The following is a 16246-nucleotide window of genomic DNA, read 5'->3' as shown; positions in this document are numbered from 1 at the left end:
ACTACTTCCACTGTCAGCCAGGAACCTTTATCAAATTACATGCAACAGTATTAACCCAAGTTTTAGTTATGACATGTTACTCGCTTGGTCAAGGTCAAGACTGAAGTGTCAAACTCGATACATTTTGTGTCCCTTATAAAACGGTGCTTTCCCTGTCAATGTGGCCTCCAACCCTTTGTTTTTTATTTAGTTTTACCCCATACGTGTAGTGGCAAATGGACTTAATTCATTCAGTCACTACTTCCGCTTGTGAAATATTTTGAAATCGCTAAATTTTGCAAAGTCAGCAGAGGAAAACAATCCACTAAAACTGAAATGCTTTTGTTATTTTCTCCCCCTGGTGTGAAATTGAGGCAAACATACACTGCCAGGGCAAACAAATAGTTTAGGGCGAAACAAATCTTGGCTCGCTGCTCGGAGCACCACTCTCCATCCGAGCACTTGAACAAACAATCTGAGCATCTGGTGAAATAATCGCTGACTCACTGGTATTGATCAACAACCTGGTCACCCTCCCAAAGGCACATTAAGTTAATACTTTACAGGAGTGCAAATGTTGTTTATTACCTCTTAAATGCCCACATATCTAAGATTAAATGATAAAATTAACTCCCTGCACACACCTCTGTGCTGTGGGAACGCCGGCCGAGGCCTGCGAGAATAAACCATGATTCCCCAGCTAAACTCCATGCCAGTGATACCCTGAGACTAATGATTAAAACAAGCCTCCTCATCTGTTTGACTTTCAGAAAGCCAGATTTCCACCCCCTGCGCAGCACTTTTCATTCCAGCTACATTACATAAATCAGCAGACTGCAAAGGAGTGGAAAGGAAGAGTCCCATAAGTAATAAGAGGGGGGAAATATCACAGGGGAAGACTTTACTACAGTATAGAGCAGCATATCTATTAATTGCCTTCCTCAAATCCTTGTTGCACAATCAAAACAAGTTCTTGTGCAATCCAGGAGGTAAAATTAGACCTGATTATAACAATGTGGAGGTTTGTCCAAAACTTTTTCTCTTCTATCTCAGGAGATTTTTCCTCATTTATCAAAATTTCTTGACAAGTTAGTGGGTTGTAAAGAATTCCTGCACATCCTGCATCCAGCAAACAATGGTTTCATGTCTCAGCTGGAGTCACTTTAAATGCTTACAGACAGCTGTTAACATTTAACATCCTTGTACACTTTCTCAATCATTTTTCCTTTTGCGCTCATTATCAAAAGAAAAAAGACGATATTTTGGCTGAATTTGAGACTAAAACACCCTTAAAACACAACATAACACGCGCTGACGCCTTCTTAAGTCGCCATGACAGCACAGTTTCTACAAGTTGACACGTTTTGGACATTGAAACACGTTAAAGGCGCAGTGAGCGCTTCTTCTTACCGCTTTGTGTCCTCTTCATCCTCACAGCTCGCTGGTGGGTCTTCGCCTCGCGCTGGATGCACGCGGACTGTGCTGCTGCCCCGCTGTCACTGCCGCGCGCTCTGTCTGCCTCTGCTTTGCTGCGCGCGCACATGCACGCACGCACGCTAAGGCGAACTTTTTTTGTTGTCTTCATCCAGGGAGGAGGATGCAGCTGATTAAAGTCGCGTAATGTAAGTGTTTGTGCTGATCGGAAGTTTTTTTATATACGTTTTCATTACTGGACTACAAATATGCAGAAATATGTTTTCATATCTGCTTTAAGGACTCCATCATGGTGACCTTATCACTAGTTTTTGGTTTTATCACCAATGTTGTAAAAAGCACCCAGAAGTCATATTTGGGTAAAAGTAAAGATACTGTTTTAAAAATTACTCTGGTGAAAGTGAAAGTCGCCCACACATATAGCTACCTATGTGAGTAAAAGTCTTAAAGTATCTGATATTAAATGTATTTAAAGTATAAAAAGTAATTTTCTGGCAATAAATGTATTTAAGTATCGATCTACTTTGGCTGTGATGCAGCATGTAATCCTCAAAGTAACTAGTAATACAGTTAACACATAAATTTAGTGGACGAAAAAGTTTCATATTTTCCTCCAAAATGTAGTGGAAGTATGAAGTAGCAGAAAATGGAAATACTCAACTAGAGTACAGCAAGTAAATTTCCTCAAATTTACACTCAAATCTGCTTTAAGGACTCCATCATGGTGACCTTATCATTAGTTTTTGGTTTTGTCACCAATGTTGTAAAAAGCACTCAAAAGTCATATTTGAGTAAAAGTAAAGATGCTGTGTTAAAAATTAGTTTAGTTAAAGTGAAAGTCACTCATAAAAACAGTATTTGAGTAAAAGTATGAACAATGTCTGATGTTAAATGTACTTAAGTATCAAAAACACAAGTAAAAGTGAATTATACTGTATGTACATATATTTGCATGGAGTATGTTTATACTGTATACTGATTAACTGATGGATCCGATATTCAGCATTTTTCTGATTATCAGAATCAGTGTTTTTTATCTGATTGACAATAAAATAAGTTTATTTAAACATGCACTTATTTGGCTCTGAGGCTGCATGTAATCTGAAAAGTAACTAGTAACTAAATGTATTAAATAAATGTAGCGTTTGCCTCTAAAATGTAGTGGAAGTATAAAGTAACAGAAAAAATGGAAATATTCAAGTAACTTAAATACAGTGCATCACTTGTGCTTTAACATTTTCTAATAATATTCCACTAATATTTTTGGGAGTTCCTTCTGCTGTTGTCATTATATCAGTGTTATGAAAGTCATACTTGAGAAACAGTAAAGATGTAGTATTAAAATATTACTTTGGAAAAAGTGAAAGTCACCCATAGCATAGAGTAAAAGTATCTGATATTGTACTTAAGTATCAAAAGTTACTTTATAGCAATACATTTACTTAAGTATTAAAAATACAAGTGGAAGATTGAAGAAAGTTGGATTATGCATAAATAATATATGCATACAGTGATGGAATGATACTAAGTACATTTACTCAACTACTGTACCTAAGTACTTGAGTACTTAAGATTTCCATTTCTGCTGCTTTGTACTTCCACTCCACCTCATTTTGGAGGCAAATATTGTACTTTTTACTTCACGACATTGATTTGATAACTTTAGTTACTTGTTACTTTGCAGTTTGCCTAAATTATTTTATTTGATCAACAATCAGATTAAAAAAACACACAAAAAACGGTCAACACATAGTATACAGTGTATATATACAAGTAAATATATGTATAATTTACTGTTTCTTGTATTTTTGATACTAAAGTACATTTTAATATCAGATACTTTAAGACTTTTACTCAAGTACTATTTTATGGTTGACTTTCAATTTTAACAAAATAAAACTTTAACATGCCATCATGGCCGGTCAGTGTTTCATTGTTATATCTGATGTTTGTGGATTAAAATCAGTGCTGCATTAATGTGTATGTTGCATTTAACTAATTTATATATTGTTTGGAAGTTTAAACTATATTATATTCTACAAGATCATCATATGTTTTATAAGCTTAAGAAGCTTGTGAGTTTTATCAACAGTTTATCCTTCAGTTTATCAGAAACATTCAAAATCACCACATTAAAAAAAATGTAATCTGAGAAGTAACTAGTAACTAAAGCTGTCAGATAAATGTAGTGGAGGGAAAATTACAGTATTTGCCCCTGAGATGTAGTGGAGTGGAAGTATAAAGTTGCATGAAATAAAAATATTCAAGTACCCTCCAAGTACCTGGAGTTTGTTCTTAAATACAGTACTTGAGTAAATGTATTTAGTTACATTCCATCACTGTTAATAACTTAAGAGTGTCTTTAGTACTACTTCTACTGCACGTTATGGTTTTTCCTTTTCCAGTGGTAACCCTCTACACAGTATCGACCTTTATCTGACCATATTCTGTTTTTTGTCTTGCCAGTGTCCTATTCCATCTCTATAACCATCATAATAACACATATATTAATAAATATATGTATGCTTAGGTGAACATTAATGCTAAATATTAACCTCCTCTCGCTCAGAGGGTGAACTCCCTGTTCCTCCCACATTTACACCAATCACATCAAAACTTGGACATACTTCATGACAGCCTGTCAAACATCTGGACGTATCTTCGCACCGTTAAGACTGACATGAATACACGAAGGAGGCGAACGAGCAGAGAAGCCTTTTATCAGTGTATCTGATTACACGGTGAGACTTCAAGTCGGAGTTATATTTCTGATTCCCGAGATGATGCACAGAGCTGTAAACAAGTCCTCTGGGACGGCTGCTCAAAGCAAAACCAGATGGGTGAAAACAATTCACAAAAGAACATATTCTCCATGAAAAATTGGAACATTGTAGGGGTTTCATCGACTAACGAGATACAGAAAACAGCTGGTTTTGGTCTCTTTTGCTTGCCATCCTCTCTCTTTCTGCCTCTCTTCTTCAGGTGCGATAAAGCCATTGAGAAATATTAATAGATCTTTTTCACAGCCCACATTCTGACTTGTCATAGCAGGAAAAGAGCCGGTGTGACTAATAACATTAGAAATGACTCTGTTTTATTCAAGTGTCAGTGTGACAGGGACATGCTCGACACCAGGACCCTGAAACTGCAGCAGCCGTCCTTCATTTTCATTATTCACACCTGTGTTTTTCATGTTGAAATGTCTAACAGTATTTAACAGAGGGGTGATTCGAGGTTTTTGTATCCCATCTCATTCAATCAAATGAACTCCAAATGTGTTACTGGAAATGACACGGTGCAAATGAGACCAGCTTGTACAGTAAAATGAGTCCCACATTTTACATGAGCTCCATCCAGTGTTTTTTTAATATGAAGCCTGTTTGCATCCAATATGAATTTTTCTCGATTCTGACAGTAAATCTCAGGGTTCATAATATGACAACTAGAAAATTAGAAGAAAAACTACATCTTTTTGATACACAAATGATCTCTGTATTTTATTTTTCAAACCTTGGCGGTTTTATTGTGAAATACAGAACACTTTAACTTCTCCAGACCTCTGAAAACCTGTCAAATAATGTATGTGCAGGGAACTTCATCTCAAAGAACATGTGATAAGAGGTCGTAAACAGATATTGCTTCATTTTAAAGAGTCAGGAGGCAAAATAATGTAGTTAATAACATAATTAATGACAGCATTACTGTATACCTCAGCCAATTTACCCACCTCTGTAGACTGATAAGATAGGATAAGATAAGATAAGATAAGATAAGATAATCCTTTATTAGTCCCACAACAATGAAATTTGCTTTATTACAGCAGCAAAAGGTATAGCAAAAATAGAGAGCATCAATTAAAACAGTAATAATAAATAAGTAAAAAATAAGTTAATAAAAAGCAGAAAGAACAATATAAATAAGAAACAAAACTTCAGGGCTGCCGATAGTGTTGCTCGTGCCAAGGGCTAGATACTTTCCGAAAGCACCCTCAGCATGTTATCTGGAGGATCAGAGGGGCCTTTCATGCCCTCTCGTGACTCAGGGCCTGAGTAAACTGACCTGGTATCCCCCCCTGTTGGCGGCCCTGGTCCCTGTACACCGGTTACAGCAGATCGCCAGCTCGATTTTAAATGATGACTCCCAACCTTTGCGTAGTAAATTTTAGCTTCTTCCCTCTGGATGGAGGTCTATCGTCCCAAGGTGTCGGACAAAACAATATAAAAAGAGCTTTGAATGAGTCATACCAACATTTGCACATACTTTAAAAGCAATGTCTATTTATTGACTTTTTCTTATTCTTGTTGCTTTTTATTTAGGTGGATTTTTATTTATTGTTTATTCTCTTTTAAATCCTGATTAGTAGAGCCATACTTTTGTCATGTTTTTATTATGTTTGTCTAATGTCAGTTGTTGGAGCTGTTTGTTTGTTGTTAGTTGACAACTTTTATTTTTTTGTTTGATTATTCTAGATGTTTGCTTTAGTAAGATTAGTGCTTGGTAACATCTTCTTTTGCTAGTTATTTGTTTAGTTTAATTGTTTCCTTGTTTAGCATGTTTGGTTTTGTCTAGTTAATGTTTTGTTCTGTTTGAAAATTTGGGTAACACTGTGGGCAGCCAAGGTTAGATAGGTAAGGTAAAAGGATAGGTGTAGGGCCATGATGCACCTGGGTGAGCCTATGGTTTTTGTATTACCAGAGCAGATATTCAAAGGTCCTGCACACCCTCGCAGGGGATGTCAGTAATACTGGCTGATCAGGCTGAAATTAGACAGAGCTATGGAGAGGATTATGTAAGGTCCACAAACTCAATGTGCCAAAAATGATAAAGATGTAAGCTGTCTGACCTTCACAGCTCCGGCTAGAGAGTGAAGCAGTTCTGACAAGAGGTCCAGCCAAGGAAAAATATTATAGATTATATCTTATAGAGAGTTGCTAAACTTTATTCTTTTGAATCTTTGCATCTATCTAAGGTCTTTTCCGTGATTCCAGATGAGGAAGCAGAAACAGGACATTAAGTTCATCTGCTGGAGGCCTACCACATCCTGTTGTACAGTGGTTCCCAGCTTTTTTAGACATTTAAAGCAGTTCAACAGTAATGTTCCTCTCCAGAGTTGTTTCATTTGACTAGTTTTTTTGAAGTCTGTTGGGGTAGTAGTAAAACTCTCCAGTATCTCTATTGCGTTTCTGTCCGTCCTGGGAGAGGGATCCCTCCTTTGTTGCTCTTCCTGAGGTTTCCTCCATCTTGTTTTTCCCCTGTTGAAAGTTTTTGTTTTTGTTTTTTTTTCAATATGGCTAGTTTTTCCTCACTGGAATCGAGGGGGCAGAGGATGTTCACTGTACAAGTCCACTGAGGTAATGTGATTGTGGGTTTTGGGCTATATGAATAAAACTGAGGCAATTTAATTTGCTGTAGTCTAACCAAAATCACACATTGTCCCTATCAGCCTAATAATATGAGTGAGTCCTAATCATTCATATTGATTTTAATTACTGTATGTGGGAGAGTTTGCATAGGGAATTGTCATTAGATTATAAAACCACTCACTGAACAGTTCAGCTCTTGTTTTGTTAAATAAAGAATTTGTCAAAATATCTTGTTCACTGTCAACATTCATTCATTTTGATGACAGCAGTGCCACCTCCTGGCTGGCTGTGGTACTACTGCAGTGATCTGCTGCTTTGTGTTCCCTCTTTCCAAAAGTATATTTACGTAAATACCAAATGATTTATAAATATTATGTGGATACAAATATTTTCTTTTCTTTTATTGAAAATACATGGGACAAAAATGATCCATTGGTACAGCACTGTTATCTATAGATAATAATCTGGTTATAATTAATCACAGCTTCAAATGTGACTCATATTAGACTGATTGCCAATTACTTGCAGGGTATAACAGCATTTTTTAATTTTTTAAAGTCAGTTTGGTGTGTACATTTTCTCAACAGCAAGAGAGGAAGTGCACCAATAACAAAAAAATTGCACATTAAATAAATAAAAATAAATAAATGGTAAATAAATCTGTTTGTTTTTTGGCACGAATCTCTTTTAAGTTTGCGTCATGATAATAAAATCCAAGTAGCACCAGTTTTTTACTGCCTTTATATGTTTAAAGAGAAATACAGGTGACAATAATGGCAGTCATTCATTGTTTCCTGCCAGGAACACTAAAACAATGAAAGGAAAAAGTTTGTGATTTCAGATTGGCAGGATTTATGAGTTTATAGCCGTTTGATTAAGAGTTACTCACCACGTTTGCCAGTAAAATTTAAGACAAATTTAAGCAAAAAATATTGCAAATTTAAAGTAGGTTGGAGGACGGACTGCTTTTCAAAGACAACAAGTGAGTACGCTTTAATCCACAGGTCACACCGGAGTCGGTACCGTTCCTTATGTGATACCTTAGCTCCCGACCCCGCTCCCCCAGGCTGCTCTGTGATATAAAACCAGCGCCTCTGTCCAGTACTGCGCCATCTCGTTACGTTAGCTCAGTGGCTAGAAGAAAGCTAGCTCGCTGCTTAAGGGGGCGAATCGCTTGTGCTCAAAAGGGACGACCTAAGTAACAATTTGACAGATTTTACCGAAAGCAAGACATTTTACTCGTAAAGGTCGTGGTGAGTATTTTGTTCCCAGACATTTTTCATTTTTCCTTCCTTTTTCTTTTGTTTTTGGATTTTTTTCCACGATGCTTTTTCTATTTTGCGAGTGGACAGAACGTAATGTGCTGGCTAGCGATGTAGCTAGCTTAGCTAACTTGGAGACGCACATCCCCCTCAAAAACACGAACGCTGGTTGTGGTTTTTAGAAACACGACGCTGTGGATGCATCTTAGCTACTGCTTCATCCCCCTTTTTTGCAAGTTGGTGTAGCTTTGTTTTTGTAGCCTTTATTGTGAAGACTTTTCCTTGACGGGACTGATCTGTTTTTGGCACGCTTCTCAGCCAGCCCACCAGCTAAGTTAGCGCTAGCTAACGGCGTCAGAGGCTCTTTTGGTTTTGTAGTCGCTGCTTCGCCCTGATCCATTATTGATTACAGATTATCGACGACAGATCTGTCAGAATTTTGCAGGTTTTGGTTTTTGCAAGCAGAGGAACTGGTCTGATTTGCAGTGTATTTTTTGTGCTTTTTAATTGGTGGTTGGCTAGCATTAGCCATGCTGGCCGGCTTTGAGCCGCCGAGGCTAGCGCAGGGCCTGTGTTTCACACTGAAGCCTGGCGGTGGCGCTGTCGGTGTTCCAGGCGGGTGTGTTTTGTGGATGGTTTAGGTAATTTTTGATACCCAGACTTTGCTTTTCTGGCTCATACTGCTCAGTCTGTTTGCTTTTTTCCCCCTTTTTTTTGTGGAGTAGATTTTTCCTCTGTTTTTGTTTTTTCTCCTTCCCCTGATGAAGAGTGATTTTTCTGATTTTGGGAGCTTTGGACTGCCAGTGTTGTTGCATAACGTGTTGCAAATACACATTTATTAATTAAACGTTTATCAATCTGAAAGAGTATTATGGCTGTTTATGTGTATTTAAAATCAACTCACGATTTCATGTTCATTCCTAGGCTGCACGTTCAACCATAAGCCCCATTTTAGTCTTTTCATTAGAGACAAAGGCCAATTAACAAAAGTGAAAAATACACATCACTGGAGGATTGCACGTACACTAAAAGAGTGGACCTGTAAGATCATGTGACAGTTCTGTACACTAGCTTTTATCCTAGTAATAAGTTAAATCTTTCCCCCCTAAAAGCCCATTTACATCATCTACCTCCCACCATTTTGAAGAATTCAAACTCAACTCTAGTATTCCTCCTACCTGGCTTGTTGTTACATCCTACATATAGTTTTGATTTATTTATATAGTAGGAGTTAGTATTTCCTAAGCCGTTAATATGTCACTCCAAGCAGACATTACTCAATGTTTAAGGAGTATTAAATAAATGGGACAACCCATGTTTACACTGGTTTATGGATTGGGGAAACTCCATTGACTTCAATAACCTTGCTTAGCTGGTCATACCTGTCGAGCCACAACGGTTGTTTGTTAAATTTGTCAGGATGAAAGACCTTTTGCTAAGTTCCCATGACTTGTCAGCTCATGTTTACAAAATAAGGACTTTTCACATTCATTTCTGCACTCGGGCTTGTGCTCAAGTTGATCTGCTCTCTTAAAGGACTTCAGTATCACTGTTTAAATGGCACAGACTCCTTTCTTAACTCCTACGACCATGTTTCACTCAAACACAAGCCTATGTGAGCTAATGAGGCCCACCTTTTCTGCCCATAAATGATATGAATGTAATGGTTTTGTCACTGTTCAGTCCCAGGTTTAGATGTGGTCCTTGGGTGTGTGCTTTATTCTCTCACTTCTCATAGCTTCTGTTAGATGCTGCACATAAACATGCATTAGGGTCAGATTGCAGTCCCGAAGTAGTTAGTTGTAATTAGTTGTTTGTACATTCCTCGTCACTGACTCCTGCACACACTCCAACCAGGTAAGACTTGGTACAACATAACCCTGCTCAGCTTGACTGAGGTGTTGTTTTCTGTCACCTCAGTATAAATCGCGAGGGGCGAAGGTGAAGGTCGAGACACCAGCCCAAACTGATCCCAGCCCACAGTGTCAAACATCAGACAGACGACAGCCCTGCACACAGACGCTATGGAGTGAGTGATGAATGTCAGCCAGGGGGGGGTTACTGTTGATGCCACTACTGTTTTCATGTTTGCTGTATCGGAGTTCAACTTTCCCAATTTACACACAGAGCTCTGGGCTTCACTGGGTGCTCACATCGCCCCTTGTGTCTGTTAGAGTAACACATCCTGTTTTTTGGATATTGAGTCACACTTGGAAACAGGCCCTTATTCTAGGGGAAAATACTATTTATAGAGTGTGATATAAGAATAGACCATAGTATGGTGGTTTTAACGGTGAATTACAGCTCAATAATTCATAAACCTGTTTAACAGTCCTTTTTAAATGAACAGCGTTTGTTTCTATCTGCTTCACCGTCATATTCACCTGACTAATCCCCAGATACAAACTCATCCAGCCCTGATTTATTCAATTAACATTAAAATAGTGTGAAATTTCTTTTATCCCGCACCTTTTAAACCTTTGGTCTCACTAGATTAGATTTAATGGCACATGACATTGAAAATATAATTTTTATGAGTCCCTTAATACAAAGTCAAAACCTTCCAGTGGCTACAGGTCCTGTTTCTGTCACTGGGTATAAGTGAAGGATGGTTACATTTAGCTGAACCATGCCGCAAAATCTCCTCCATGAAGATGCAACAATTATACATTTCAGTGATAAACAATTATAATGCGTTAATTTATTTCTCAACACTATGGATGTATAAAACCACCTCAGTTGTTTTCTCCCCACAAAATGTCTTTGTTGGCTTTTTTTTTTTTAACTGGTCAATACAGTAACCAGGTAACAGTACAAAATGACATATAACAGTGCAATACTTGCTTTCGTTCCTGCTTTGTTGCAGTTGGTTTTCATTGCATAACATTGCACCATAATGGCCCTTTTTTCTTCTTTTAAAGTAAGAAAATAAATGTTAGCTACAGCTGAGCCTGACCTTTTAGGCATCCCTATTCATGTTAGTGAATTTATCTGTGTTTAAACATGGTACTGTCTTGAAATTTTGGGGGAAACGGCACATTTGAACTTCTTGAAAATGCATTGGTTTGTCTAGAAAAGGTCTGACTTTTCATCAGCGGAAATATAGCTCAGAAATTCATAAATGTCTTTTGTTTCTTCATCCTCAGACACGCAAGGATCATCTTGAAAATACTGGTGGTGGCGATTTAGTAATATTTCGGGATTTAACAGGGATGTCATCACTTCAGCAGGCCATTACTAAAACAGTGGCTCCTCTGTGGCATCATATTCTAACTACGGTTATATGTTGCCCGTATACAGCTTTTTAAGCAAGCTTTAATTGTCTTCTTCAAAGTGCTTTAAATATAAAGTCCAGAACCCATTTTAAATAAGGCCGAACACACATCTCACTGTGTTTTACATGCTGCAATATAGTACTGTGTGGTAAGAAAACTCCAGTGTAACATCCCCTTTCTTAACTTAGTATACTTAAAACAAATGCATCATATACATGATGTTAATAACTCTGATTTAATGGTTTGAATGCTACCATTACCTCTCAGGTTGTAGTTAATGCGCAAATGTGCCTCTCTTTTGGTGACGACTAAAATGCTTTATTTTGTGTTTGGATCTTTTCAGTGTCAGCACTCTGATCTGACATGTACTGTCTGGTCAGTATGTGTTGGGTATGTTACAGGCCTAAAATGTGGAGGGGTATTAAGCTTCATTTGTTTGGTTTGTGCAAGCATGTGGTACCAAATGAGATGTAATTTTTCCCCATCCCTCATGATTATTTTTAGACTGAACGGGAGGTGGTGGTCATTTTAATAAGGAGAGAATAAAAACATGCAGCTTGGAGATTTTATGCAAATTAGATCTCCATGGAAATTCCTCATTAATTTCAAAGCATCAAATTAGGGCACACTGCAAACATGTCTCCTGTTGATACAAACAGAGTAAATGGTGTCATAGCGGCAGTTTTTGTTGTCGGCGCTTTGATTTAAACTTTTTAATTTCCCAGGAAGGCCTGCTGATCGTCCCCGCTTTTGTCTACCACATCTGGGGGACTCTCTAGTATTTGACCCAGGAACAGGAGCTGATCAGTACTAATTCTTTGACTAAATCTGGGACTCGTGTGTCTGTGTGTCTTCCTGCTAGTCATTCACCCACCACCTCCAGCCTGATGGCCAGCAGCAACGTCACTAACAAGACGGACCCACGCTCCCTCAACTCCAGGGTCTTCATCGGCAACCTCAACACCCTGCTGGTCACCAAGGGAGATGTCGAGGCCATCTTCTCCAAATATGGCAAGATCGTGGGCTGCTCCGTCCACAAGGGCTACGCCTTCGTCCAGTACGCCAATGAGAGGAACGCCCGAGCTGCGGTCGGCGGGGAGGACGGGAGGATGATTGTTGGACAAGTCCTTGGTAAGAATTCAGTTTTTATTATGTTTTTTTTTTGTTTGTTTCATTTACATCAAAGCCAGTTTTTGATTACAGTCCTCTCACTAAGGTCTTTTCATCAGATGCTCTCATGAATGTGTAAATGTACGCATCTTTAGTAAAGCTGTTCTTTAAGCAAGTGGTTCCCAACCGTTTTCAGCTTGTGACCCCTTAAAACCAAGCAATTTATTTAATGTTTAATTGTTAGAGTAGACCAGTAGCTGCGACAATTACTCAATCAACTATTAAATTAATCGGCAAGACTCCAGCTTCTTAAATATGATATTTTCTGGTTTCTTTACTACTCTTTGAGAGTAAATTGAATATGTTTTGGTTGTGGACAAAAAATAGACATTTGAGGATGTCAGAAAGTAAACATACTTACATACATACAGAAATGGATTTAATATAATTTTAAGCCTTCCTGTCCTGAAACAAGATTTACCTTCTGACCTAGTTTGGGAACCACTGACTGTGATCCTGAAGCTGGACAAAATATATAAAAAAAAATATACAGTGTCTGAATATCTTGTTTCCAACAGTGTAAATAAAATCTACTTTGTTGTTGTCATTAAGAAAAAATATCTAGAATCTATGAACATGTAAATATTTTTCAAAACGCATCCACTTTTTTAACAGTCATCCACTTTACACAAGATGTCTTCTGACGTCACTGAAAAGTTCATTGTCATTTTTGTGCAGTGGAGGTTTTTAAGTTTCAACATCACACCTTTTGTAAGCTGTTATCAGACTCTGCACATGAAACTTTCTGCACAGTTAAACTCAAACATCCAGAAGAAAGAACACAAAGCAAAACACATTTTTCAGTCATGAGGGACTTTGGCACAAAAACACAAACTTTCTTTGAATATTTGTTCCCCCAAACTGTTGAGAAGATGTGAACATTAAAGGATCTGAAGTCCTGTTGTTGATCTGTGATGTTTTTTTTTTTTCTTTCTCAGACATCAACCTGGCTGGAGAACCCAAACCTCACAGGTCAAAAACCACCAAACGCTCCGCTGGAGACATGTACAGGTCATTCATAAACATACCTTTAGGAACAGATAGGGCTGTTATACATACCTAAATATCACAAGTGAGCACAACAACAAGGGAAAATATCTAAACATGACCTGAACAATGTTCTAAACATTGACTTTGAAAACAATCGATAGTATCCATCTTCTCGTTACCTCATGCGGACTCTTCTTGTTCTTCTTCCTGAACAGCAGTTCCTCATTTGACCTCGACTATGACTTTCAGAGAGATTATTACGACAGGTGGGTACAATGTTTTCATTTTTCTCTCAGTGTGAAAGAAACCGACAAATCGCATTTTTTACAGCAGTCACTGGAAGTTTTGTTAAGGAGAGTAATCCTCAATATTATTTATTTTTCAGTGTGTAAGAGTAGGTCACACTTGTTTCCACCAGTGTTTACCTCATTTAATAAATTGTCTATATCCACCACTGCTACAAAGACACATGGGGTACCTGCATCCAGTCCAGAGTCTGTTTATTTTGATGTTTTATGTTGTTCTTTGTTTGATCCCAGAATGTACTCGTACCCGTCCCGTGTCCCTGCTCCCCCTCCCCCCTTGTCACGGGCCGTGATCCCGTCCAAGCGCCCGCGGGTCAGCTTGAGTGGAGGAAGCAGCCGGCGAACCAAGAGTAGCTTCTCCTCTTCTTCCAAGAGCAGTCAGAGGACTTCCTCGTCCAGAACAAGTGAGTCTCTCGGCTGCTTACATGATTAAAGCTTTATCAATCCCTGTTGGAAATTGTTAGCTGAGTAAATGATGACATCAGTGTCGTAGTAGCCAAAACCAAAAATAAAACAGAAAAAGTAGTATTGAAAGTTATATTGGAAAGTAATATTGCAAATGATGTTGAAGCTAATATTGTGCATTATATTTTAATGATTTTCTGATATTTTAAAGATTATTAATGAAAAAATATCAATAGATAAGTCAAAAATAAACATTGGGCACAGTCCTGAATTATTAGTCATAGTAGCAGTTACTATCTTAGCTGAGCTCAGTGAATACTTCACTCAAGTTGCTCATCCACATCTTTCTAACTCTGGTTCTCTCTCCCTTTTCCCTGCAGTGAAAGTGGATGAACTGCAGACCATCAAGAGGGAGTTGACCCAAATCAAAAGCAAAGTGGACGACCTGCTGGATAGCCTGGAGCGCATGGAGAAGGACCACAGCAAGAAGTCAGGTAGGGGGGAATACAGTGTGTTTTAATGGAGTGTTTTTGGTTGTTTTTTATCTGTCAAAGAAAGTGAGACTAGATCAGTTATAAACTAAAACCTACAGAGCAGAAAGATCAGATGGATATAACAGCCATATGGTAACAAAACAACCACAGTGTCTGAGTGTTTATAACCATTAACCAACATTTATTATGCCGGACAATGATTTCTAAACACGACTTCCTGTTTGGCAGAAGCTAAGAGTATAAAAACTGAGCCAGGAGAAGTGACCTCACCTCCGCACCCGAGCAACAAGAAGGACGAGGGGCTGAAGAGAGACAGGGAGAGCCAGGATATGAACGACTCAGATGAAGACGACGATGAGGAAGAGGAGGAAGGAGACCTGCTGGAGGAGGAAGAGGTGAGACTGAAAGGCTTACTACACAGTTATTTTCTTCTACGCTAACAGATTTAATACCTCAAGCCCGGATATCTGGAGTCTCCATGTAAAACTTGACAAACAATAGTGAAGTGTCTGACAGCTGTATGTTCAAAGTATTAAAAAGTATATCATGACCCACTGCTGTTTCTACATGGTCTTAACTTGATCCACTTTCATCCCTAAACCACCCGTCGCTCATACAGACCTCAAACTTTTTCAAACGGCAGGTGAAGAGTCAAGAGAGGGAGGACGAAGAGGAGGAAGAGGAGGAGGAGGAAGGCGAGCACGTTGAAGGCGACGACGATGGCGACAGTGTCAACGGCGAAGAGGACTCATAGACACGGACCACACCGACGCATGCGGCGTACACACAGCTTCCAGTAGGAACTCGGACTCCTGTTTTAACACTCATATTGTAGATACAAAAAGCAAACGTGCACACACACGAGCATGGTGCACACACTCTGTTGTTCCATTGTCCCTAAAGCCGTCTATCTTTTTTTTTTTGGTTTATTTTTTTTGCCAGTTGTCCAGTATCACTGTAACGGGAATAATTAGCTGTAGCTTTCGGTTTGTGTTTTTACTGCGTCCTCACTGGTCTTCAGGAGATGGCAGAAACATGGACTGTTAATGTTCTCAGAGACGACAGCTCGACGGACATGTCTTAACGCGAGGACGGAAATTCAGCTACAAAAAGGCCGTTTTTAGGTTCAATGTGTTTGTTTCCCTCAACGGTGAGTTTGTTTGACCTTGTGTGTCTGTATGTTAATGTCAGTTTTTTATACTATTCAGTTTCAGTTTAACTGTAAAGGATTAAATTGCAATAAAATATTAAAACGGAGAGCGCTGTTTTGTTTTGTTTTGTTTATTCCAAAAAACTACACCAGTGGTTTCTGGGGGGGGGGGGGGGGGGGACATGGATTTTGTAGTTGAAATGAGACCGGATAAAATGACCGAACAAAGAGAAATGAGTCGTTCTTGGTGAGAGCAGTCTTTGTTGTTTTGGCCAAATGTCACTGCCTGCCCTGAATTTACTCCCCTTCACAAGAACCATGAGAATATTGAAGTTTACCTAAAGATGGAAATTCAGTCATATATTCACCCCCATGCTGATGGAAAGTGAAGTTTCAAGGTCAACAAAACATTTCTGGAG

At 38.6% G+C, this 16246-nt stretch overlaps 1 protein-coding gene across 11 annotated transcripts; it reads left to right on the top strand.

The window, feature by feature from the left end:
- The first annotated feature begins 7904 nt into the window (after positions 1-7904).
- On the top strand, positions 7905-15934 carry LOC141016639 (heterogeneous nuclear ribonucleoprotein C). 11 transcript variants are annotated; one of them, XM_073491129.1, is made up of 9 exons: positions 7905-8029; positions 9959-10067; positions 12176-12444; positions 13422-13455; positions 13692-13739; positions 14013-14182; positions 14564-14677; positions 14906-15072; positions 15297-15934. In XM_073491129.1, the coding sequence occupies exons 2-9, from the start codon at positions 10063-10065 to the stop codon at positions 15429-15431; spliced, it is 942 nt and encodes a 313-aa protein (XP_073347230.1). In that variant the 5' UTR covers positions 7905-8029; positions 9959-10062; the 3' UTR covers positions 15432-15934. The 11 variants fall into 11 exon arrangements, with proteins under 11 accessions (XP_073347230.1, XP_073347229.1, XP_073347223.1 ...); XM_073491128.1 differs by having other exon boundaries at positions 13689-13739; XM_073491122.1 differs by having other exon boundaries at positions 13422-13494.
- Positions 15935-16246: the final 312 nt, after the last annotated feature.

The sequence above is a fragment of the Pagrus major genome, chromosome 21, assembly GCF_040436345.1.
Source record: "Pagrus major chromosome 21, Pma_NU_1.0".
Taxonomy (NCBI): domain Eukaryota; kingdom Metazoa; phylum Chordata; class Actinopteri; order Spariformes; family Sparidae; genus Pagrus; species Pagrus major.
Note: the sequence above shows the minus strand (reverse complement) of the source record. Positions and strands in the feature narration are given on the sequence as shown.